Source organism: Watersipora subatra, chromosome 4 (assembly GCF_963576615.1).
Source record: "Watersipora subatra chromosome 4, tzWatSuba1.1, whole genome shotgun sequence".
Classification (NCBI taxonomy): domain Eukaryota; kingdom Metazoa; phylum Bryozoa; class Gymnolaemata; order Cheilostomatida; family Watersiporidae; genus Watersipora; species Watersipora subatra.
Window position 1 is genome coordinate 23,210,256 of NC_088711.1, and position 26,361 is coordinate 23,236,616.

Consider the following 26,361-nt stretch of genomic DNA (forward strand, 5'->3'; position numbering starts at 1 on the left):
CACCAGAATATTGTCTGATTTAAGCTAACATATTAAAAAATACATATTTGCCAAGCTAAGGATACTTAATATTGATATGGAGGTACATGATTAGTCCTTAAAAACCTCCGAGTGGGTCGCCAAAAAGGTCATCATCATCCAAGTCTACTTTCTTGGTCTTGCCCTTAGTACTTCCTAAATCGGCAAACAAGTCATCTGCGAAAGAAAAGTGGATTGAGATAAGCATACATCAAATACCTCAACTTCACTCATTTTCTCAGTGCAGTACCGCTAAAATCCTATTGAGTTCAGTAACAAATAATGGAATATTTGCCTAAATCTTGTATGGCAAGTGAAGCTCCAGTCGCAAGTTATTCAGCTGGGATATCCAGATAACGTGTGGTCATATAAATGCTTGTAGTTGACCCAGCACAACACGTAGATTGCTATAACAGCACTGACCTAAATATGGCATATTACAGTGCTTTCTGAACATCAACAGACATGAGAACCAATATTTTCTCAGCTGATCACACAATCATATTGCAAATGGCCATAGCATCAATGTCAAAGAGGGCTAACAACAAAGTCTCAATGCTGATGTCGGACCTGAGAACCCTGATGAAAACTTTAAGAATAAAGCAAAGAAGTTGTGTACACCTACCCATGTCATCATCGAGAGTCACCTTCTTAGTTGGTAGACTTTTTTTTCCTGCGGGTGCACGAACCTTCTTTTCCTTGCTCTTAATATTTATATCAGCAAAAATGTCATCTCCGCCAAACAAATCCTCATCCTGCGTACAAAACATTGAAAAGCTTCAAAATTCGAAATGAGTGTCGAGTCTTGACTGAGCTAAAACAAACACTAAAACTGGCTAATGCCAAACCAAATGCTGAGTTAGCAAGCTATTGACCAATCAGGCACCCGGTAAGATGTAGCAGCCAGATGATGTCAGCGACGCTAACCTTAGTGAATGCTTTCTGCCTTTTGGGTTTCACAGGCTTTGATGCAAACAAGTCATCATCATCAAGGTCCTGCAAGTAAAATCCACTAATGTACTCATATATTGAATAAACTGAGGCAAGATACAGTGACATATATAGACAAGTATAACATACTAGCGTTCATACGTAGAGTACAGCATATATTCTTTTATTGAACATACTAACACCAGGTATAGTCGTTAAAGTGTTGCAGGTTGAACCATAACACCAGGTATAGTTACTGCAGTGTTACAGGTTGAACCATAATACCAGTGAATATAGTCATTACAGCGTTGCAGGTTGAACCATAATAACACCAGGTATAGTCACTGCAGTGTTGCAGGTTGAACCATAAAAACACCAGGTATAGTTACTGCAGTGTTACAGCTTGAACCATAATACCAGCGGATATAGTCATTACAGTGTTGCAGGTTGAACCATAATAAAACCAGGTATAGTCACTGCAGTGTTACAGGTTGAACCATATTAGCACCAGATATAGTCACTGCAGTGTTGCAGTTTGATCCATAATAACACCAGGTATAGTCATTACAAAGTTACAGGTTAAACCATAATACGCCAGGTATAATCACTGCAGTGTTGCAGGTTGAGCCATAATAACATCAGGTATAATCACTGCAGTGTTGCAGGTTGAACCATAATAACACCAGGTAGAGTTACTGCAGTGTTACAGGTTAAACCCTAATACACCAGGTATAATCATTACAAAGTTACAGGTTAAACCGTAATACACCAGGTATAATCCCTGCAGTGTTACAGGTTGAACCATAATACACCAGGTATGGTCATTGCAAAGTTACAGGTTAAACCGTAATACACCAGGTATAGTTACTGCAGTGTTGCAGGTTGAACCATAATAACACCAGGTAGAGTTACTGCAGTGTTACAGGTTAAACCCTAATACACCAGGTATAATCATTACAAAGTTACAGGTTAAACCGTAATACACCAGGTATAATCCCTGCAGTGTTACAGGTTGAACCATAATACACCAGGTATGGTCATTGCAAAGTTACAGGTTAAACCGTAATACACCAGGTATAGTTACTGCAGTGTTGCAGGTTGAACCATAATAACACCAGGTATAGTCGCTGCAGTGTTACAGGTTGAGCCATAATACACCAGCTATAGTCACTGTAGTGTTGCAGGTTGAACCTTAATACACCAGGTATAGTCACTGCAGCGTTGCAGGTTGAATAGCAAATAGATTCTTACCAAAACAGGCTTTTTCTTCGCAGGTTTAGTGCTGGTAAACAAATCCTCATCATCAAATATATCCCCCACAGTTTTCTTAGAAGAAGATTGTTTAGCAGGTTTTACAGCAAATATGTCATCATCCGAATCTCCGAGTGCAAAAGGATCTGCAGTCTTGTGCTCTATCGGTTCAGGTGATGAATAACCGTCTAACGGAGGAGGCTCCTCCAAGACCGGTGAAGGTGATTTATTAGGTTCAATCTTAATGCCATTGTTAGTAATTTCCTGGGTCTTCACCTCTCCATTCGAAATTGCATTATCTTTCTTAGCAATCAGGGCGCCGGGTTTGGTAAACAAATCATCGTCATCACTATCCAAGTTAGTTAGTGTTTTAACGTCGCTAGGAGGCAACAGTCGGTCAGACGATTTCAAGCTAGAATCTATAAAATTGGGAGTTACCGATGCACTTGAGGGGTTATTGTCTCCATCGGGTTTTGGGTCATGGAGTGGTGGAACAGGTTTGGAGCTAAACAAGTCATCTGTGTCACTGTCATCAAAGGGATCAACAGAAGGGGTTTTAGCTGCCTGACTATGACTGGTTTGAAGGCTACTAGAAACTGGAGGAATGTGAGTATCGATTGAATCTGTTGGTTCTGGAATGGTTGTGGGCTCAGCAGGTGCAAGAGCTTTTTCTCCTTTCTTACTGTATCTACTAGGAGGTTTCCTCTTCTGCTGAACTTTGGCTCGAGACTGCAAAAAATAGTTTTCTATGTAACACACCTGTAATCACTGATCTACTGATCTAAGCACAAAAGCTGCAAATGAGAGGTGAATGCTAAAGAAGAAGTACACCAGTACCTTATTAAAGTTGTGTAACACCTTGGTATTTTCGGCAGGTATATCAAAACCAATAGCTTGTGGAACTGGTTCTTTCTTAGGAGGAGTGGCTCCAGGTATCATAGCTAGAGGGTTTATACCAATGGTTGCTTTCTTAGAAGGAGTGGCACCAGGCATCATAGCTAAAGGGTCTATACCAATGTTTGCTGGTAGCCTCTTGACTGCCGGACTTTTGATGGTGACAGAAGACGGTAGTTGTAATGGATCAGAGCTTTGAACGGTTTTTGCTGTCTCAGGCTCAGTACTTGGAGTAATTGCAGGTTTTTGAGATACTAGAGAACCGATACACTGGTAAGTTAGCTCTGACTAAGTACATCACATACAAGCTTAAAAATTGATATCGTGACAAGCCTCACACAAGTGCTCTCTGTACATTAAAGGTTGACTTGCAACAAAATTCACATTACAGTTATTTGGTATCAAAAGATTCACCATGTCTTACTCTGTTGTGTTGTAGGTGCCACATATGTGGAAATGTGATTACAAGCTCTTAAAAGCTCAAAAACGAAAAGCCGCCGTAGATTGGAATCTCTTTATTTCTCTGGCGTAGTCATGAAATTTGGTTATCGTCTTGTCACGTGATGTTCTCACGTGAATTGAAAGGGCAATATAAAACTTATCGTAGCACTAGTTTATGACAAACACTTCGGGTTTTACCGAAGACCCCGTATCAAATATAGATGCTCGCTACTTTACAGTTTTGTTTCGGTTTGGTCTAATCGGCAAGTCGTAATCTGATCATGTGACCCATTACTCCGCAAATAATTTCTGCAGCACTTTTCGATTATCACAAATGACCAACAGGCTCGTCATGATTATCAGACAATGATAAGTACTCCTTCAAGCTAAGGCTAAAAAATTAAATGAATTTTTACGGTAAGTTATAAGATATCACTGCTAAAAGTGACAGCAATAAAATGACGATAAAATAGACGCGTAAGAACAATAGACATGGTATTATTAAATGCGTGAAGTATATTTGTGAATTATTTCGACGAATAAGGTTGCATGAAAGTGTAAACCGAAACCATCTAACACAGCTACGTCACATTTGAGCGGTTTTGGAAAGAGAATCCAAACTACGGCGGTCTTGTGTGGCTGCGATTAACTGTTCGTTTTGGAGCTTTTAAAAAGCTTGTAATCACATTTCCACATATTTTGCACCTACAACACAACAGAGTAAGACATGGTAAATCTTTTCATATCAAATAACTGTAATGTGAATTTTGTTGCAAGTCAACCTTTAAACAAAATCTTTCTTTTCCATCTACTTGCCTTGCCACTCAGATTCATAAACACACCGTAATTCACCAAATGTTTCCATATGACAGCAGCACCTGATGATTGCTTGGCTTACAGATTAATCACAGAATGCAATAATGCATTTAAGCAATGATATACAGCTCCCCAAGGATAGGCGATGGCTATCATATGTGCGGGTTAAATGATTGTTCCCTGTTCGGATTGTAATAGCCTGGGTTTCGGAGCTAGCACAATTCTCGCGGGGCGGTCACGTTGCCTTGTCAAGTTTTGGAAAACACGACTCGCTGTTATCGCTTCATTAGCTCATTCAGTCAGTAGACCCCGCGGTTCACAATAGCAAACCTTGAATTTCTACAATGTAGGGGTAATATCTAACCAAAATAATGGATCCATGCAAAATAAAACATTTCAAATTACCTACTTTTACTAATTCTAAAATTGGTAAAGGTCGTAGTATATGCTTAAAATTGAATATAATTTACCCAAAATGACCCGAACAATGGCCTTTTTTTCCTAGTTTTTGATTAATATTTTGCCACCCCTAATATAAAATGACAAAGTCTTTCATCGTTGTCACATTGTTTTACCTGGCCAATAAGATGGGACAGCAGGCAAAGCTGTGCAGTGTAGTTTTCATACTCAAAATCTAAATATAAAACCGAATTTGGGCTATTTTACGATTGTGACTATTAATATCATGAATGCTTGTGAATGGCAACTGGCTGATCATAACGGTGACAATATTGGGATACTATATTTATTTGACAACAAGATGAATTCAACAGATCAGTAAAATAACCACTATGGTTCATAATATTTGTAAATTTACGAGGGTCTTTATTCAGCATATCTGTTTGTTAGGGTGCCGTGTTCGGGTTCATCCCAACAGAGCTCGATCATTAAGCCCCGCCCACATGGTAGCCGTCGGCTATCCTTGGGGGGCTGTATATCATTGATTTAAGCAATTCATGAATTGACAATAACCAATGCTGTCTGAACAAATGTATGAAGAATTTTGGCAAGCTACATTATGTTACCAGTGTATTTACACTCTGTGAAGCTATATTACAAGTGTACATATACGTATTCTGTAAAGCTATATTACAAGTGTACATATATTCCATAAATCTATGGAACAAATGTATGCATACTCCATAAAGGTTCAGATAGAGTGAAAAGCCTCCTTCCTCACCTGCGGGTCGATTAGGTTTTCTCGTGTGTTTACTAGAGAAGAGGTCATCATCAGAAGAGTCAGAATCAAATAAGGTGGTAGCAGGAATGGATTTCCGTTTGGGTTTAGTAACTGTGCAATTGCAATTATTGCAGCAAATCAGGCAGTGGAAAAAGAAACAAGTCTGGTTGGTATGAAGCAAAGTTGATATAAAAAAGCCTGATTTTGTATCATGAATTCAGTAATCATCTTGGTCACCAGCTAACCTTTCTTGTTAATACATCAACTAGGAGAGCAGCACCATTCTCATGCAGTAATCTTATAGTCATTTGAAAACAATTTCAGCAAAAATTGTGAAGTCGACGATTGCTAAGTTGGTAAGAAAAGGGTAAAATCAAACTGGGAAACAGATAAGCTGATTTGAATAAAAGTGAGAAGGTACAAAGAACAGCAGAATACCGGTTGAAATGCAACCACAGGGAGTTGTGGGTGATTATCTGAGTAGGAAAGATCAGATTTATCCTGGTTGGGTTTGAAGAAATAGCAGAGCTGAGAAGCTATGGGTAAACCTAAGAGCTCAGAGGTTGATGACAATCACCTGTACAGGTGACACGGGAATAAACTCTCTCAGCTAATTGCTTATCACAGAATATCAGAGAGAAAGTTTATGACTAATATGCGTAACTTACCTTCATTTGGTGACTTCTTTTTTAGCAAAGCAGAAGGGTCCATGCCACCAAACATGGAGACTGCCCCGGCAGGCCTCTTAGGCTGAACTGGTGCCGGAGGCTATGTGAAAGGAAACTTAGAATAAGCTGTGTACATGTACTTCCTAAGTAGCAAGGATAGTGACGCAGGAAGTAGGATAGTGATAGCTTACGTTAAAACAAATTATGAAAATTGTGAAACAGAAAAAATGGGAATATAAAAAATGGAGTAAATTGAAGATAAAAACACACTGAAGATGGCAATAACTAACAGCCTCTAGACAGCCAATTTGCGTAGTTGTATCATACACTAACCTCATCAAGGATTTCATCTTTGGCTTTGCTTTTGGGTGCAACATCCACTATATGTTCTACAATAAAAGCATACATTTTGTTACAACAAGCAGAAGGGAGACGACTAATTGTCAGAGTATCCTTCAAAACTTGATGACTGCAACACATCAATACGCTAGTTTAAAAAAGTATCATGAGAATAGAAGAATAAGTGGCAACAATCTTTAAAAAACATCTAATAAAAATTAAAGGAACAAAATTTGACAGCTGCCCTAACTTTTGCGATTTGAGAAAACTTAGCAAGACTTCATCTGAATGAATCTGCTGCACTAAAACATAAGCTATGAAATACCAATGGATCGTTGATATACATACACATATAAAGCCACTGCACAAAATACAAACATTTCAACAAGCTGCACCCACACTGCGATATATTTGAAGACCTGGTATGTCTCAGTGAACATGTCATGACATACAGGGCTAAGGTATATCTTAGTGAATATGAGATACAGAACTAAGGTATATCTTAGTGAATATGAGATACAGAACTAAGCTATATTGTAGTGAACATGACATACAGAGCAAGCTTACCATCAGTGTCGCTGTTATCAGATGTGTTATCAAACAGGCTGGATGCCTGGTTAGTCCCAGATTTAGTGACCTCACTCACTGTTTCTTTTGGTAGAAGATCTAAAAACAATCAATACATAAGGAATGATATACAGCCCCTGGTGACCCTGTCAGTTAACAAAGAAGCGCACCAACTTCAGAGATTAAGCGTAGAGACGATTCAACATTATACTTTTATAAGATATTCTACTTGAGGATTTAGCCATTTTTTGAAGAAACTTCTAAACAAAATTGGAGAGACACAGTTTACATATGACTTAACAATGAGCGAATAGTGAGAACAGAATACAAGAGATTCGGTGGGCTCTTTCAAAAGAGCCAAAAACACAAGTGACTGGCCTAGAACTGATATAAAAGATTATTCTGATAATAGCACACTGGATCCAACAAACGGCTAAGCTTCAAAGATGAACGCGTTTGAAAAAATTCATGGCACAACTTACCATCAACAGATTTGTTTTCTAGAGGATTTGACTTATTAGTAGACGGTTTAATATCCCTGCTGGTTGGAGGGGACACGGTTTTCTTTCCAGAAAATAGATCATCATCATCATCATCTGAATCATCAAACATACTAGCTGCTGTCTTAGATGGTGTTTGAGTAGCAGGCTTACTGACTGTTGTCTTGCTGGATGTTACAGGCTTGCTGACAGGAAGTGGGGAGTCCTCTTCATCGGATTCGCTAAATAATGAAGAGTTGGCAGGAGGAGGTATGATTGGAGGTTTGTTAACCGCTTCAGGTTTACTAGTTGCATCTGGTTTGCTTATATGAGAAGTGTTAGGAGCAGGCTTAGCGGCAAACATATCATCATCATTGTCGGAGTCTTCAAATAAGCCTTGGCTAGACGCTGGTTTGGCTGAGTCAAGTTTGCTGGATGCTGACTGAGAGACCCCTGTAGAACCTTGAGCTGTCTTAGTAATAGGAGGCAATATCCCGACAGCATTATCATCTGAGTCCGAGTCACTGAACAAACCTTTAGAAACAGTAGACTTTTTAGTTATGACAGGTTTACCGGAGGATTGCTGTTTTGTGGTAGCAACTGCAGGTTTGCTAGAGAACAGGTCACCATCATCATCGCTGTCACTGAATAAGCCTTTACCGACCTTCTGGGTCGTGGTTACTGTCTTGCTTGGCTCTTTCTTGGCTGGAACCTCCCTAACTAACTCATTTTTAGCTGGTTCTTTTTTAGCTGGCTCCTTTTTAACTGGCTCCTTTTTAACTGGCTTTTTGGTCACTGGAGATGGTGCCCTTTCTGTATTAGCATCATCATCTCCAAACAGAGAGTCAGACTTGGAGACCTGAAACACATTTTGCCAAGTGGTGAAGGCGGATGCCTAAAATGAAGAGAATCTTTCCCTATATGCATAAACATAGTCAAATGGTGTCCAAAAAGGTTAACTTAATCCATGACAGAACCGAACTGTTTTAGAAACTCAGACCCAAATAAAGCTGTTATAAAACTTTGTACAAAAAGGTGAGAATGTTAGAACTGCAGAATACAAAATATGCTTCATGCTCAATCACCTACTTCTGTTTATCCAGCTGCAACTATCCCCGAGAATGGAACAGCGTAGATAAGGTGAAAGTCGGATGAGGTGAAAGTCGGATGAGGTGAGAGTCGGATGAGGTGAGAGTCGGATGAGGTGAGAGTCGGATGAGGTGAGAGTCGAATGAAATGAGAGTCGGATGAGGTGAGAGTCGGATGAGGTGAAAGTCGGATGAGGTGAGAGTCGGATGAGGTGAGAGTCGGATGAGGTGAGAGTCGGATGAGGTGAGAGTCGGATGAGGTGAGAGTCGGATGAGGTGAGAGTCGGATGAGGTGAGAGTCGGATGAGGTGAGAGTCGGATGAGGTGAGAGTCGGATGAGGTGAGAGTCGGATGAGGTGAGAGTCGGAAGAGGTGAAAGTCGGATGAGGTGAGAGTCGGATGAGGTGAGAGTCGGATGAGGTGAGAGTCGGATGAGGTGAAAGTCGGATGAGGTGAGAGTCGGATGTGGTGAGAGTCGGATGAGGTGAGAGTCGAATGAGGAGAGTCGGATGAGGTGAGAGTCGGGTGAGGTGAAAGTCGGATGAGGTGAGAGTCGGATGAGGTGAGAGTCGGATGAGGTGAGAGTCGGATGAGGTGAGAGTCGGATGAGGTGAAAGTCGGATGAGGTGAGAGTCGGATGAGGTGAGAGTCGGATGAGGTGAGAGTCGGATGAGGTGAGAGTCGGATGAGGTGAAAGTCGGATGAGGTGAGAGTCGGATGAGGAGTCGGATGAGGTGAAAGTCGGATGAGGTGAGAGTCGGATGAGGTGAGAGTCGGATGAGGTGAGAGTCGAATGAGGTGAGAGTCGGATGAGGTGAGAGTCGGATGAGGTGAGAGTCAGATGAGGTGAAAGTCGGGTGAGGTGAGAGTCGGATGAGGTGAGAGTCGGATGAAGTGAAAGTCGGATGAGGTGAGAGTCGGATGAGGTGAAAGTCGGATGAGGTGAGAGTCGGATGAGGTGAGAGTCGGATGAGGTGAAAGTCGGATGAGGTGAGAGTCGGATGAGATGAGAGTCGGATGAGGTGAGAGTCGAATAAGGTCAAACAATCACCTTATTCGACTCTCACCTTATTCATGCACATTCTGTCTTTAGTTGGAAAGCGCATTAAAAAGGAGTGTTTTAAGTAAAAGTTGTGCATCGAAATAGGCAAAAGATGAGAAACTAAGAGCAAGTAGAACAACGCAAACTTACTGTCCGTTCTTTAGCAAACAAATCCACACCTCCAAACAATGACACTCCACCAGCTGGCTTCTTGGTTGCACTAAAATAATAAAAAAACAAACATTGATAATGTTTTTTATAAATATGGCCTTAATAGATAGTCAGCTCTTCTAGTCAATTGTCTCCCCATGACTCCCCAATGTAATGCAATCAAGAGCAGCCACCCTCTGTACAGTTACGAGACCCTCTGCATAGTCAAACATCTTTGTATTTTCTATAATATTATGATTAATATATTAATTAATATATTATATAATATTTTGTATTTTGTGTAATTATGACTAACTGTTCTGCTACTCCATATGCTCAATAAAACAATAATATCATGTCTGAAAGGGTCTCCACAACTAAGGACTGTGATCTTACAAGCAACACCACAGCTAACGGCTGTGGTCATACAAGTAACACTACAGCTATGGACTGTGGCCTGTCTCAACATCCAGAATCTTACCGTTTAATATCGGAATCCTTTCTGTAACTAATTGACTCGCTGTCCCCTTCTCCATCACTACCAAATAGTCCGGAAGCTACAGAGGCCTTCCTATAAAACATCAACAGTTGTCTCAGTTTATAAACTTACACATCTCTTCAGAAGCATGCTACACAGCTGGTGAAACCATTTATTACATTTCATTTTTGACTTTTTAAACTGTTAATCAGGCCTACTCTGAGTAGTTATCTCAAATTTAACTCATGTATTTATGGTATAATGTGTACTATAAATTTAACTCATGTATTTATGGTATAATGTGTACTATAAATTTAACTCATGTATTTATGGTATAACGTGTACTATAAATTTAAAGCACAGGCAAGATGAAAATTGACTTAAAATTTGGTTTAAAAACAAATTCTAAAACCAAAATAGAGATGATCCGCGCTTACGAAGATGTGAATTTGTGAATGATGTTACCCAAATTTACTGAAGTCATTTCACTGCGCCTACTGGATTATCAAAACCACTTTAAAATACTCCATATAACAATTATAGTAATTATTGCTTTCATACAAAACCCAACCTTGCAACTATTATTTTTCCAGGTAAAGCAAGGCGAGTAGAATTGTTTTAACATATCACAAGCAGTTACCAGTATGTAAGCTTCCGTCTCCAGCAATTTTCAGTTTAATTAATATAATCTAATAATCTTTAAAGAATAGAGAAAGCATAATATTATTATGCTTTATTATTCATCTTGAGATGTTGACTGATGTTCTAAAAAAAGAATCAAGGAGATTGACCAAACAGAAGCTGAGATATAGCCAGCCAAACACAGGTCTACCAAAAAACAAAAGTGTTTTGGTAATCATCAATATATGACGTATGAAATCGACTTGTGTGCCATTGGTCAATTAAGCCAACTAATGCGCTCTCCTGTAACAATCACGGCGTTTTAATTGGTTTAATCCCTGGAAGTATAGAACAATCAAATTGGGCCTAACAATCATCGTTCCTAGAATTCCGAACCAGTCCCTCTGACGTGTAGATTAGTTTTAGCATAAAATAATTACACGCATCTATTATTTCGCAACATTTCGCTATCTTGCTAGTTCAGCTCAGTTTTGTTGTTCTCCTACTTAGCTTCCCTATTCAGACTCATCTTTAGCGTTGTTCAGATTTTTTAACTATAGCTATTAAATACAATCAATTAAATCAATCATCAATCTCGGTTATCATTTGGAATTTTCTACAAATTATATTAGTTACATCATTTATTCTATACGCAGTTATATTATTATTTTGTATAATATGCATTATGAATATTATATAAATCATAAAAAATAATCATACATAAAATAATAGATCAATAGAAAAATCAAAGCAAAAGTTATCGTTTTCTTTTCTTATAGCAAGAGCAGCACGGTCAAGTTAGTCTTTTTAAGATTATGGCTGTAGTGAACTTCCAGTCTGTTAATAGTGACGATAATCATGAAAATCAACTGAATGCTCCAGTAGATACACAGTAGAAGAATGCTGCAGTAGATACACAGTAGAAAAATAATGAAGGAACAAAAAGTCCCATTCCTATTTCTTATTCTAAACAAACTGCAACTCGCGGATATCGCATATAGACTATACACGCGCCGTTCGTTGAACAGATGATCTTCGGAGCATATCCGTGGAGATCGAGTTAAAATTTGAAGCACAATAGTCAAAATCTGCTCTTCTGCTTTAAAAAATCATGGCGAGGAATTGTGGGCAAATGCCTTTACCACACAATGTTTGGATGATTTTCCTGAGAAACCAGAGCTAGTATGTAAATTATTTACTATCGCGAGAAGCGTTTCACATCTCGTAGCCAAAACAATCATTATACATAACGGCGGTAAGGGTGCGCAACTCCGGCACATGACCATTAAGTCGATTTTATACGTCACAGTTTTCGGGATTTTCGAAGGGTTTTCCTCTGACACTTTATTAGGTAGACCTGTGTTTGGCTGTCTATATCTCAGCTTCTAGTGGGTCAATCTCCTTGATTCTTTTTTTAGAACAACATTCAACACCTCAAGATAACTAATAAAGCATAATAATATTATGCTTTCTCTATTCTTTAATAAATGATGTTTATTTTGACACGACACAAACTCAAGCTGAAATAATAAAACTGTTTAAATGTTTCGGTCAAATTGAAAAGATGGCCATATTTCATATATTTTTTTCTTTGTGTATTTTATGTATATTGTAAGGGCCTAGGTAATATAATTGAAAATTGTTCAATGAAGGAGTAAAGATTGAAGCAGTCATACCGAGGAGCTTTTTCACTCTGAAGGGTGGGCGTGTCCTCTTTTTCCTCTTCACTGGCGCTCTCATCCGACTGTAATCAGTCAGAACACAACCATATGGTTACTGACCCACCCACAACAGTCGTGGTACATATGTACACCGTACTCAACAAGACACATATCCGTAATATTTTTAGTTCATGACAAAGCAAATGAAAAAGGCAAGCTTACTGAAAGCTTAGCGCCAGCTCGCTTTTGGAGAGCAGCTGCAAGAGGATTGCTGTTTCCACCAAACATAGACACAGCTCCCGCTGGCATCTGTATGTAGAGACAAGAAATATAGCAGAACTCTAGTCGATGAAACGTAAAGACAACCTAACAAACTTCATTACATAATGATTATTATTCTCCAGAGGCAAATCACCTGTCTGGCTCGACTAGTATTTCAGTGTTAAAGGAAGCCTGATAGAGAGCTCATCAACTAACTATGAGGGAAAATATCAGGTCAACATTGAAATGCACCTCATTGGCCAGTTGGTTTTAATGCTATTCAATTTAAATTTCATTAAAGGTTGACTTGCAACAAAATTCACATTACAGTTATTTGGTATCAAAAGATTCACCATGTCTTACTCTGCTGTGTTGTAGGTGCAAAGTATGTGGAAACGTGATGACAAGCTCATCCATCTCAGCCATCACAAAACCGCCGTAAGAATCTCTTTTCAAAACAGCTCAAATGTGATGTAGTTGTGAAAGATGGTTTCTGTTTACACTTTCATGCAACCTTATTCGTCAAAATATTTTCACAAATATACTTACGTATTCAATTAAACCATGTCTATTGTTCTTACGGATCTGTTTTATCGTCGTTGTAATGCTGTCACTTTCAGCACTGATAATTGTTTGATAAACATGACAAGCCTGTTGGTCACCTGTGATAATCGAAAAATGCTGCAGAAATTATTCACGAAGTATGGGTCACATGATCAGATTACGACTAGACGATTAGACCTAGCCGAAACAAAACTGTAAAGTAGCGAGCATTTATATTTGATACGGGGTCTTCGGTAAAACCCGAAGTGTTTGTCATAAACTAGTGCTACGAGAAGTTTTATATTGAGCCTTTTATTGGCCTTTCAATTTATGTGAGGACATCACGTGACAAAACGATAACCGAATGTAATGACAATGTCAGAGAAATAAACTGATTTCGATCTACGGCGGTTTCGTGATGGCTGCGATAAACTGTTCGCTTTTTAGCTTTTGAGAGCTTTTAATCACATTTCCACATATTTTGCACCTACAACACAGCAGAGTAAGACACGGTGAATCTTTTGATACCAAATAACTGTAATGTGAATTTTGTTGCAAGTCAACCTTTAAGATACTCAGCTACTGATAACATCTAACATCATCACTGCAAACTAGCACAAATTGGTGTAAAAATCAACTTTGGCTACAATATTTCCACCATGACTGCAAATAAAAATGGATTTCACCTTTTTCTTATTTTCAGGCGATGCCTGTTTTGTAGCTGTAGGTTTATCAAACAAGCTATCCTCTTCTTCGCTGTCAGTTGAGCTGAAGAGACCACCATGAGTCTTGGCAGGCTTTGAAGGCTCTACAGGCTTGATTACACTGCTCTCTTTAGATTTACCACCCCAATCTTCTTCATCAGAATTGTCACCAAACAGGTCATGACTAACAGAAGCAGGTGCTTTAACTGGCTCTTGTTTAGCTTTGGCTGGTTTTGCCTTGACAGGAACAACAGGTTCCTCTTCATCATCAGCTAACCAAAGGAGTAAATATATTTTACTATTATATTATTTTATCTCGGTCGAGAGATAGAATAATCTTGCAAAAACATAACATTTACGATAATAGCTTACGATCACACGGTTACTATGTTTGATTTGCATTGGCATACAAACACTTCGCTCGGAATGTCTTATGCCTGAGCAACAAACTTTACAATCATACTTGCAGTAGTTAAACCATAAAAAATACACACAATGTCAACAAGCATGCAAAAATACAAACATATTCAGCGAATTAAACTTTCTTATATAATAATAGGATTTCGGTAAGGTTATTGCTCCAAATGAGAATCTTTATACTTCTACCTTAGTTTGCAGAATACTTACAGCTTGAAACAGGTTTCTTTTTTTTCTTCTGAGATCTCATGTGACTCTCATCAACATCGGCGACGTCATCAAAAAGACCTCCATCATCCTGTGTAGCATTGTCAAAAAGACCACCTCCAGAGTCAAAGAGACCACCCCGTGAGCTGAACAAGCCACCATCGTCGTCGCTCTCCGGCGCCCCAAACAGATCATCTTAACATACGAGAGATAAGCTAAGGACAGAAATGCTTGTGGTACAGTTGCATTTGCTTAAATACAAAAATATAGCAGCAGTAGATGTGAAATGTTTGCAAGCCTGCTTAATGAACTGCAATATTATTAGAGTTGAAGTAGGTAACTGCATGAGAACAGTAGAGACTATTGTAAGCATGACTTTGAGACAGAAGCCAAGGTTGGAGAAGAGTACCGCATGGCTATATTGTTATGGCTTCCTTCGCACTCACCATCATCAAAGGCTGGTTTCTTCGTCTTCTTAGTCTTAACAGTTTCCTTGTTGGTAGCAGAAGATGGCTTGCTTTCTGACTTTCTAGTTTTAGATTTCTCAGAGTCCACTGCGAAGCAAACAAATGAACTGGCTGAATCTTTTGCATTGAGCAAATGTACAATATTGGAATACTTAGGAAGATCACCATCCCAACACCATCCCAGATGTGATGCAGTAAGTTCTGTCTACGGAAATGCCAGGAGTACCTTACACTGACCATGCTGAGAAGGCTATTCCCTACGCACCTGAAGCAGCAGGAGCACCTGGAGCAGCAGGCACTCCTATCTTCTTAGCTAGCTCAGAAGCAAAGTCTAGAGGCGCAGCACTAACTGGGGTAGGTACAGCTTCATCCTCATTTTCTGATTCAGAAGAAAGTTGAACTCGTTTAGAAGGCCTCCTTGCTGTACCAAACAAATCATCATCTTCCTCAGACTCTGAATCTGAGCTTGATGCCTACCAACATAGGATTTCTTTTGGAAATATCCAAAAGTTTTAATTTTCGCCTTTTTTAAGAAAGACATCAAACCTTATTTATCAAATATTTAATTAAATCATGTTTAAAAAAATCAACCTGCGTCGCTAGAACAGGACGTCTGTTGCTAGTCTGGGTTGTCTGCTCATCACTATCTGAGTAAGAGTAGTCTGACGACTCTGCTTCTACTCCTTTACCTGCATCCTCTTCCTCTGACTCACTGAGACTACCGTGGTCAGACTCATCGTCATCTGTAAACAGAACAAAGAACAAAAAAGTATACAAACAGGCATGAACAAGAGAAGCCGAAAGGATGTGATATATTGATAATGACGGAGACAAGGAGAGAGAAGGAGGAGGAGAGAGATATATGAGAGAGAAAAAAAGGGAATGAGAGGAAAAAAGAGAGACAAAAATGAGACAAAAGGGAAAAATGAGGAAGAAAGAGAAAGAGGGAGGAAGAGAGACAAAGAAAAAGAGGATGTGGGGAAAGAGAGTGAAAAAGAAGGGAGAGAGTGAGATGGGAAAAATAAATATGAGCGAGAGAGGAAGAACAAAAGAGAAAGAGAAAAGGGCAGAGAGGAAAAAAGATGAAAGAGAGTGAGAGACGACGAAGAAGAGAAAAGAAGAAAAGGGTAGAGAATGTGAAGGAAAAGGTAAATATAGAGGGTGAGTAAACAAACTATAAAACAAGTTGACCAGATATCTTTTTATCTGCATCCTCAAATTCTTCTAAAGTTGAAGAAAGGCTACCAAAGTTTGTAATTAATGCCAAACACAAGCTGCTAGTCAAAGAGAGATTTTTATTTATTATTAGCGCCACCAAGGAATGGACAGAAAGATCGTTGGAACAACTGCATCTCTTTACCTGATGGAACATCAATAAGTCCAACATTGTCATTCTGATGAAAGGCCTGACTTCCTATCACAACCGGAAGTGACCTGAGTACATAAGGATCCTTCAGCTCCAGCATTGGTTCCCCTTGATATGGTTCGTCGTCATCAGAATCACCATCATCAATATTGACTTCTAGTCTACAAAACCACAATTTAATAAATGAAACATGCTGGGACAGGTACAATAGGCTTTAAATGATAACAAGCGATGAGCAAGAACAGCATACTTTTCATAAGCTGTTTCCAAAACATTAAGGCCAAGTGAAACTGCTTGTGAGATTTTAGGGATGAGCTCACCCTCCACCTCTTCTTTGGTCTTCTCTTTCTGCAAACAAAAACCGCTTTCTATCCCTCACTTTTCATCAAAGCTAACAAAATATTAAAGGATGACTTGCAACAAAATTCACATTACAGCTGTTTGGTATCAAAAGATCCACCATGTCTTACTCTGCTGTGTTCTAGGTGCATAATATGTGGAAATGTGAATACAAGCTCTTAAAAGCTCAAAAACGAACATTTAATTGCAACCATCATGAAAACGCCGTAGATTAGAACCTCTTTCCAAAACGGCTCAAATGGGAGATAGTTGAACAAGATGGCTTCTGTTTACACTTTCATGCAACCTCATTCGCCGAAATAATTTCACACATATACTTCACGCATTCAATAAAACCATGTCTATTGTCATTACGCGTCTATTTCATCCACATCGTAGTGCTGCTACTTTGAGCACTGATATCTCCAAACCTACCGTAAAAAATTGTTTAATTTTTTAACCTCAGCTCGAAGGAGTGCATATTATCCTCTGAAAAACATGAGGAGCCTGTTGGTCACTTGGGATAGTCAAAAAATGCTGCAGAAATTGTTCGCGATGTTTGGCAAAAAGTGAAGGGTTACATGATCAGATTACGACTAGATGATTAGACCAAGCCAAAACAAAACTGTAAAGTAGCGAGCATCTATATTTGATATAGACTTTTCGGTAAAACCCGAAGTATTTGCCATAAACTAGTGCTACAAGAAGTTGTTGGACCAAATTGTTGGAGTACGTCAGAGAAATAAATTAATTCCAACATAAGGCGTTTTTGTGACGGCGGCGATTAACTGTTCGTTATTGAGCTTTTAAAAGATTGTATTCACATTTTCACATATTTTGCACCTGCAACACAGCAGAGTAAGACATGGTGAATCTTTTGATACGAAAAAACTGTAAGGTGAATCGTGGTGCATGTCAACCTTTAAGGAATGTATTTCTGTTGATTCTGACCTACCACGTCTACTCACGAAAAAACCTTACAAGCTACATTGTCAAACATAAAGTAGGATAAACAAAAATGACACTGAAATATTACATATATGAAATTTGAAGAAACCTTGCTTGGATTTTCAGTAGAATTTCCTTCTCCAGCTGATTGTGACACATCCTCATCGTACACTCTCTGTAAATAAAATGCTAAAATGATAACTGCTGTTAAACAAACAGAAATAAGGCATGGCTGAGAATCTGAAATATGTTTATAGAATCAGCTGAAGCAGATGAACAGACTGTAAGATAACACCGACTTGTGTTACAAGGTACACTACACATGGTACACTACACATGCCCACCTTACATAAAGTACACTACACACCGCACACTACACACGGTACACTACACATGGTACACTGAACATGCCCACCTTACACAAACACCTTATAATTATATTGAAATAATTTCAAAATGCCTCCATATGTTAAATATATTTGCACTAATAATAAAACACGCGAGGAAATGTGTTAAAAATATTAGAAGAAGGAGGATGTATTGAACTGCATCTTGTCCTCAATTATACCTATTTACATGTTGTAAGATTGTTGAGGCGTATTTCTACTGTATCCTTTGTTGAGTGTGGAGATAATTAGTTCCTCCTACATAATCAGAACCGCTAACTCTTATAACACTTATAAGGGGAGTATAATGTCAACCAGTGAAAATGAGCCTAAACACTTTCAGCTGTAGATAAATATTAGATGCATGATGCTTCTCTAATTGTATTTATATAGCCACTTAATTGTAAGGTAAGCAATCACCAATGGCACTTGTCACCGTATGCTTTTCTTTTGATCAGTGGTATACACATATGTTGGTCTCCACACTCATCATAGAACCTAGTCTACTTTGACGAGCCCAGATGTCTGCTGTACATAAACAAGTATCTGATAATAGTGCCTCACCTGTTCATACCAATTACATGTAAATACTTTCTGCAACCACTATAAACTAATACCAAAGCTGGGCACCATAGTAATTGTTCATTTATATTCAAGTCGAGTCATATCAATGGTAACTAAAACCTCTATAGGTTGTCATATGTTTGACAGACTGCAACAGGAAAAGGAGGGCATGACTGCTAGAAGTAAGTCAACATACAACATTATTTAAGCAAATTGAACTAAAAGTTTTTATAAGCAACAAACAATCGACGCTTACAATTCATTTACTTTCAAACTAATCCGAAAATAAGCCTATACTATCAAAAACATACTAACACTATATTTGAAGAGTTATGATGCTTATTATGTGCTACCCAAGTCCATAGGCCTAGTCAGCACAAACCTGAAAGGTGTACATGCTTTGTTGATGCTAGTGATATCCTATGTTTCTCTGCACTGTATCATAGTTACTTATATAAAGCAGCCTACACACGATTACTAAAGCACCGGCCTATAGTAGCCTATACACTTATGCTACGTACAGACACAGGTACAACTCAGCTACTCGTACATAGTCATACAAACGCAAAATGATTGAGATAGTGATGCAACATAATAGCTTATGCATACTACATATAGCTATACACATTACAGTATAGACTATAGAGGAATAATAATAACTTCCAACATATATATATATCGAGACAAACACTTACACCTAACAAGTATAGTGGTAACTTACGTTTTCAACAAATTGATTGTTAGCCAAGGTGATGAACTCATTGAAGGCATTATTTGTGCTGACTTCACATGACTAAAATAAACAGTAAAGAGAATGGTATGTCGTGTGAGCAATGGTGAGAGTGTCTAATGAAAATAATTGTTATGACAATTTGGGAGAATAACTCGTGTGTCTTGTACCTTAATACTTGCAGCTAGACTGTCTATCTCCTTGCCAAGGGAGTGAGTCCTTGATATCATATCCTTGGACATCTCTTTCAGACTCAATAGCAGCTGAAAAGACAACTCCACCAGTGAGTTTAAACAGTCAAAGAACTAACAGTCATATACATATAACAGCGGTGTTCAAGATAAACTTATACAAGACTTTACTGATTTTTTTCAGAAATTATTGGTGTTTTTCTGTTATTCGCGATTATTTGTTATTTTTGAGGTGATCTGACTGCCGGGATGTACAAAAACTAAAATCGACAAAACTTGATCGAGCTAAAGTGTGATTACGACATCGATAGTTGCAAAGAGATTGGTAGAATAGAAACTCATGATGCTGTGATTTGAACGCAATAGCTGATATCACAACTACCGCAATGATAACAACTAGTGATGTCACTTTGCATGTATTTCTCTTACAGTGTCTTAACTGCAATCAAGTTTTGTCGATTTTAATCTGGAAACATCCTGGCAGTCAGATCACCTCAAACATAAAAAACCATCGCAAATGATAGAAAAATACTGATATTTCTGATAAAAGCTATTAAAACTTTGTGTAACTTCATCTTTAAGAAGGAAGAAGCGAGTGATGTCTGTCTGAGTTAAAGACCAAGTGAGAAACATGGTTACTATAGCAGGTCCATGCTATTACTTAAACTCCATCTTTCAAACTAGAGTAAAAAAGTAGTAACTAATACTAGCAAAGGTCAATTAAATATGTGCTTTAAAACTAGCGTATGTAACGTTAAACCGTACTGCAGTATCTCCAGCCAATGACCACTGTTTGGCATTTTGCCTGACAACACTTGTGTTCCATGGTTTATTCCAGTCGTTGCCTTGGTTAGTTACAGCTGTGGCTTGCTGACTATCACTCGCTGCAGGAGGAGCAGATGTAGTGGTAGCCGCTGCCTAAGTAAGAAGACATAAGAGCATATCAGATTATACTTTAAGAGCACTCCACAATTCCAACCCAAAGACAGTTATTGTGTATTATGCTGTTCTACTCGGACTCTACAACTTCCCACATCGCTTTGTTCAATTAGCGACAAGGTACTACGGGAGCTGTTAAATTTTGTATATTTGTTTTTCACTTACACCAGTATAAACTGACACAACAAAAAATAGAATGCAGATTTAAGCAGCTTTGCGCCTTTTAAAACCCTCATCATCAACCAGAATATCTTGAGGATTAATTATACAGAACAAGTTACATTGAAACTAGCCTGAGTTTTTACACTCAGGCTGCATTTAAGGTGTTTTTCCTTAAGAGTATATTAGTTTTCTAGTCAAAAACCTTAACACATGGCTGAACCTAGACTACTGCACATTTTAACCTTACTAGTATTTCTTCTAGTCTAAAGAAATATTTGTTTCCATCTAAACATGTTTTGTTCTGAAGGTGCAACAATTCAGCTTACTACTGATGGAATAATGAGTAAGATCAATGGACAGTAAGTAATGAAGGGGCTAAATGATTAGGTAGTACATAATGTAAGTGAGGCATTGTAGCAGGCATATGCAGCTAGAAATATATTTCTTCATGCTTAACGAAGTTCTTATGACTAAACATTAATCTGCATATGAATTAAACGTCATATTTTGTGAATTAGATCCAGCTTTTAATGTATATCTAAGCACTTGACAAGTTTCAGTTGGCCTCAAAGCTTTGTACCTAATTTAAACAAAGTTGCGAGTTTGTTGCAGATGGCAGTAGCTCATTCATTTGACAGTATGACCAATATGTGTGATATACTTAGGAATTATTTATATTGGATATCAAGCGTCAAAATTTAGCATAGCGAACAATAAATAAAATTAAGATCCAACCATACAGCATTAATGTATATATTGCGCAATGCTTAACAGGCGCATGATGCAGAACGTTATGTATGAAGCTACTATGTTGCACTCCTTCACATATATTAAACTATATGAATGTCCGGTTGCACAAGTATTAAAAAATGCTTATAAACAGTGGCAATTTAGTTGCCATTGGCTAGTTTGAGTAAGCTGGCATCCATATTGCTAAACTTAATAATAAAAGCTGTGAGAGCAAGCTTCAGTGACGTTGCGTTGCGTGACGCAGAGTGCTATGCATATTTCAACCCGGATAACGACTCATATCACCCAATGAATTCATTGCATGTGGCGTAGCTTAATTGGTTAGGTTATCACCTGGTGAACGGGAGGTTTCAAATTTCTTGCTATAGGGATTTGTCATTGCCAAATACTAATTGCTATAGCTGGACAGACGAACGACAAGCTTTGAGATCTATATAAAACAGTCTAAAGCAGGGGTGTCCAAACTTTTTGCAAAGGGGCCAGATTTGGCAAGTTAACAATTTAGGAGGCCAACCTTGGCGGACATTTGTTACATATAACAACAATTTAAAATTTTTAAATAAATTTTACCAACCCAATCTGTGTTTCATATTTGCTTTATTTGTTTTAATTTCAGCTATTTTAAGCATGTGCTTTGGTTCGTTTGAAACATGCGTATCAAAATTGCATTGACATTATAATTGAAATTTAATAATCACTTAACTTAACTTTTTTAACACTAACTTTTTTGTAACAGTTGAACAGAAGTAATTGTACTCTAGGGTACAAACTACGTTTGAAACGTGAAACAATATCTCACTATAACAGTTTAATATTTATAGAATTGTTAAACAAAATTACAGAAAAATGAACAATAGGCATATCAACAAGTGTGGGGCTCATTTAAAATATGACAGTAATTATAAATGTTTATTGGATTTTTAAATGTTTAACACGCAGGTAACAGCGCTTCTGCCCAATTTATTAACCCTGGCCGTTTTTGTCAGTGGTGTCAGTAACCCTAAGCAATCTGTCCAACCATCCTAAGCTAAGTTTTTAAACTTTTATTAAATATAACTAAACAAGCTCATAATACAATGATACTTGGTGAAACATTATTAAAAATGTCGAGCAACCCACAGCAAATGTCATCAAACAGAAAAAAAACAGTGCGTCACCATTATTCGGGCCAAAACTATAAAAGTTTGCACAATTTTAAAAAACTCGTAAAAACATTTACAGCAGCATCACATCTATTGAGCGCATGTTCATCATCATTTCATGACTCAAAATATAGCGGAAAAGTATATTAGTATCATAAAATTCTTTATTTGCATCACAATCATTTATGACCTACCAACAAATGAGTTACATCAATTTTTTTGCGATACCGTTCTAATAAAATTTGTTATTTAATTGAAGTAAAGATATTTGAAAACTGTTACAAATGGATGAGACATTTCTGGTCAAACAACCTGAGCAAGAACTTATCTGATTGCTTACGCTGTTACTTAGAAACTGCTTTTGTAAACAAAGCCATGTGAATGCCAGAATCCCAGCCATTAGGGATTTTGACACACCCTACACAATGCTGGAAAATTGGCCGCTAGGGTTCAAAGGGTTAATTCTACTGGCGGGCCAGACGTTATCGATTTTATGACAGAGGCTGCGGGCCGGATGAAAATTGACCCTGGGCCGCATGTGGCCCGCGGGCCGAACATTGAGAATGTCTGGTCTAAAGTATTTTCATTTCATGCTCATTAATATAATCATTTTCATATCCACTATTATTCACCATATTAAAACCAATGACTTATTCCTTCAAGATTTACTTGCAACAAAATTCACATAGCAGTTATTTGGTATGAAAATGTTCACCATGTCTTCCTCTGCTGTGTTGTAGGTGGAAAATATGTGGAAATGTGATTACAAGCTCTTGAAAGCTAAAAAACGAAAAGTTAATCGCGGCATCACGAAAACGTCATAGTTTGGAATCTCTTTATTTTGATGACGTATCCAAACCTTGTGGTTTTTTTTTTGACACGTGATGTTTTCATGTGAATTTGAAAGGCCAATAAAAAGCTCAATATAAAACGTCTTATAGCACTAGTTTATGACAAACACTTCGAGTTCTACCGGAGAGCATTATCAAATATAGATGCTCACTACTTTACAGTTTCGTTTCAGCCTGTTCTAATCGTCTAATCGTAATCAGATCATGTGACCCATACTTCCTGCCAACAGGTGACCAATAGGCTCGTCATGTTTATCAGAGGATGATATGCACTCCTTCGAGCTAATATTAAAAAATTAAATGAAATTTTACGATAGGTTTTGAGATATCAGTGCTCAAAGTAACAGCATTAATATGATGATGAAAAAGATGCATAAGGACAATAGACATCGTTTTATTGAACGTGCTAAGTATATTTGTGAAAATATTTCGACGAAAGAGGTTGCATGAAAATTTAAACAGAAGCCATCATGTTCAACTATGTCCCATTTGATCCGTTATGGAAAGGGATTCCAATCTATGGCGTTTTCTTGGTGGCTGGGACTAAATGTTCATTTTTGAGCTTTTAGAGCTTGTAATCACATTTCCATATATTTTGCACCTACAACACAGCAGAGTAAGACATGGTGAATATTTTGATACCAAACAACTGTAATAAGAATTTTGTTGGAAGTCAACCTTTCAATGTAATGTGCTACGGTTTTAATCTAAGAGAGTATGATTTCGCTATATGTAGACTTTTGCAAACTGTTTATACGTCAATTCGTGCTACCAATATTTAGTTTGCGTGGTAACTGTCGTAATCATATCTATCATAGTAACACATTTGTGATGCTCTTTCATGAGTTTATTTTACACAGCTCACACTCGGCATCGATTGTTCTATTGCTTGTAGGTGCAACTGTAAATCATAAAGCATCTGCCAATTTAATACAAATTATGTCATTTATTCAGTCAAAAAACTGCATATTTAAATATAACTAGAACTAGTACAATTGGGCATCTGGGAAGGTAGTGAGCATATCAACATGAATAAACAATCCCAAAGGTACTCAGCCAAAAATAAACTTAATACTATCATGCATAGACATGTTCCTAGCTAAACAATAGGGTTTTGCAGTTAGGATTTTTAAATGTACAATATTGTTGTCGTATGGAGATATCAGCAAATCTGGATACAAAAAGGGAGGAATATTCGAGACTCATGAAATTATTTGATTCATTCAATTAGCAAAACATCTAGTACATCAGAGAATCCTCAAAAAAATCAACCAAAGGGCATGCATCAACTTTCAGATCAGAAAACCACCAAAGAAATTGGAGGGGATGATATGTGTGCAGCTCTGCCAACCTCTACTGGTCACAACTAAAATAATAGTAGTTCGTCATCATTTCAACCAGTAAATTTCCATAAAGTACTCAAGATAATTTCAATCAAATACCAACCCTCTACCACATGACGAACCGAAACTGAACATCTAAACATCTCCTCACAGGCTAACATAGACATCTATAGAAAATAACAGCTCCAATGACTGCCTCTTTCTTTTTTGTCGGTTAAAGCTCTTTCTCGTTCAACTATTAAGACTCGTCTTCTTTAGACTGCCATAGCTCTTTTTTGACTGTAGAGGCTTGCACACATTCGAGAGCGGGCCAAAGAGCACGGACAGCTGTTTGTGTAAGGGTGTAACTTTTACTGCCTATTTTTAATTTTTTGTCACAATTATTATTGTTTTTAAATTATTTTATTCAAAGCGTTAGACTGGTGAGAATAAGGAACTATATTTTACTGGTAGATATTGGTACTGCTGATAGCTTAGCACCTTCATTAGTGTCTGAACCAATATCAATCAGATTAGCTCACACAACCTAAGCAAATGTGCAAAAACTAATCATAGTCAAAATTAAATAGATGACAAAGCAAAGTCAACACTGATGTAAGTCTAAATGCAAAATATTGCGTATAAAACGATTCCTCCAAAAATACACATAACAATGTATAACAGGGACATACCTGCCAACTCTCACGCATTGGGCGTGAGACTCACGCAATCACCCCAAAGAAAAAATGAAAATGCGTGAGATTTTTGCCCCAATTTCCACAATTTTATATATACTATCGTTGATACATCAATTGCCCCAAAACCAAATCTCACGCATTGCCCCACTCTTGGGTTGGCAGGTCTGAACAGGGATCTATTCGCAGTCGTCACCAGACAGTTAGCAAAACTATTTTGTGTAAACCAAAAACGCAATGAGCTAAACTGCTTTAATGAACAACCAACAGTTTTCATTTTAACTTACTATTTTGTATTGTTAGTTGGTTGTGATATAATAGGAAGTGAACGTTAGGTAACGAACAAAAAGTGTAAGACGAAAATGATAATAATAATACGTCAAACGTCGGCAGGCATTTTTAATATACACAATCATTGTTTACAACTTTGATTATTTCAACTCACTGTTGGAGGTGGTGGAGCTGGAGTAAAATCTGCAGGAGGAGGGGGAGGAGGCGGTGGTATTGATGCCATGTTTATCGTCGACCAAGCATCCTTGAACTCGATGGGGACAGTTTAATAGAAACAAAATCCTGACGAAACACCTTACGATTAGTAATCAAACGCCGACCACAGGCATCCACGATTGTGTGATTACTATGGTATATAAAAATTTGTCCAGAAAGAATCGACGTCAAGTTTCTACATAAAATTATCGAGTTGTTTTCCACCGTCGTAATAATTCGCTTAGCATGCCAAATAACGAAGGAGAGG

The 26,361-nt window shown here is 37.9% G+C and overlaps 1 protein-coding gene across 2 annotated transcripts; it reads right to left on the bottom strand.

Annotated features, from left to right (window-relative positions):
- Window positions 1–54: 54 nt before the first annotated feature.
- On the bottom strand, window positions 55–26,123 carry LOC137393234 (WASH complex subunit 2-like). 2 transcript variants are annotated; one of them, XM_068079690.1, is made up of 26 exons: window positions 26,053–26,123; window positions 20,512–20,664; window positions 19,726–19,818; window positions 19,547–19,618; window positions 17,985–18,050; window positions 16,839–16,936; window positions 16,583–16,749; window positions 15,814–15,965; window positions 15,488–15,695; window positions 15,202–15,309; window positions 14,759–14,950; window positions 14,114–14,403; window positions 12,846–12,932; window positions 12,639–12,706; window positions 10,345–10,434; window positions 9,864–9,933; window positions 7,587–8,442; window positions 7,105–7,203; window positions 6,532–6,587; window positions 6,199–6,298; window positions 5,531–5,641; window positions 3,037–3,347; window positions 2,200–2,928; window positions 946–1,014; window positions 644–773; window positions 55–195 (listed from the first exon to the last, which is right to left on the bottom strand). In XM_068079690.1, the coding sequence occupies exons 1-26, from the start codon at window positions 26,119–26,121 to the stop codon at window positions 98–100; spliced, it is 4,542 nt and encodes a 1,513-aa protein (XP_067935791.1). In that variant the 5' UTR covers window positions 26,122–26,123; the 3' UTR covers window positions 55–97. The 2 variants fall into 2 exon arrangements, with proteins under 2 accessions (XP_067935791.1, XP_067935792.1); XM_068079691.1 differs by lacking the exon at window positions 5,531–5,641.
- Window positions 26,124–26,361: the final 238 nt, after the last annotated feature.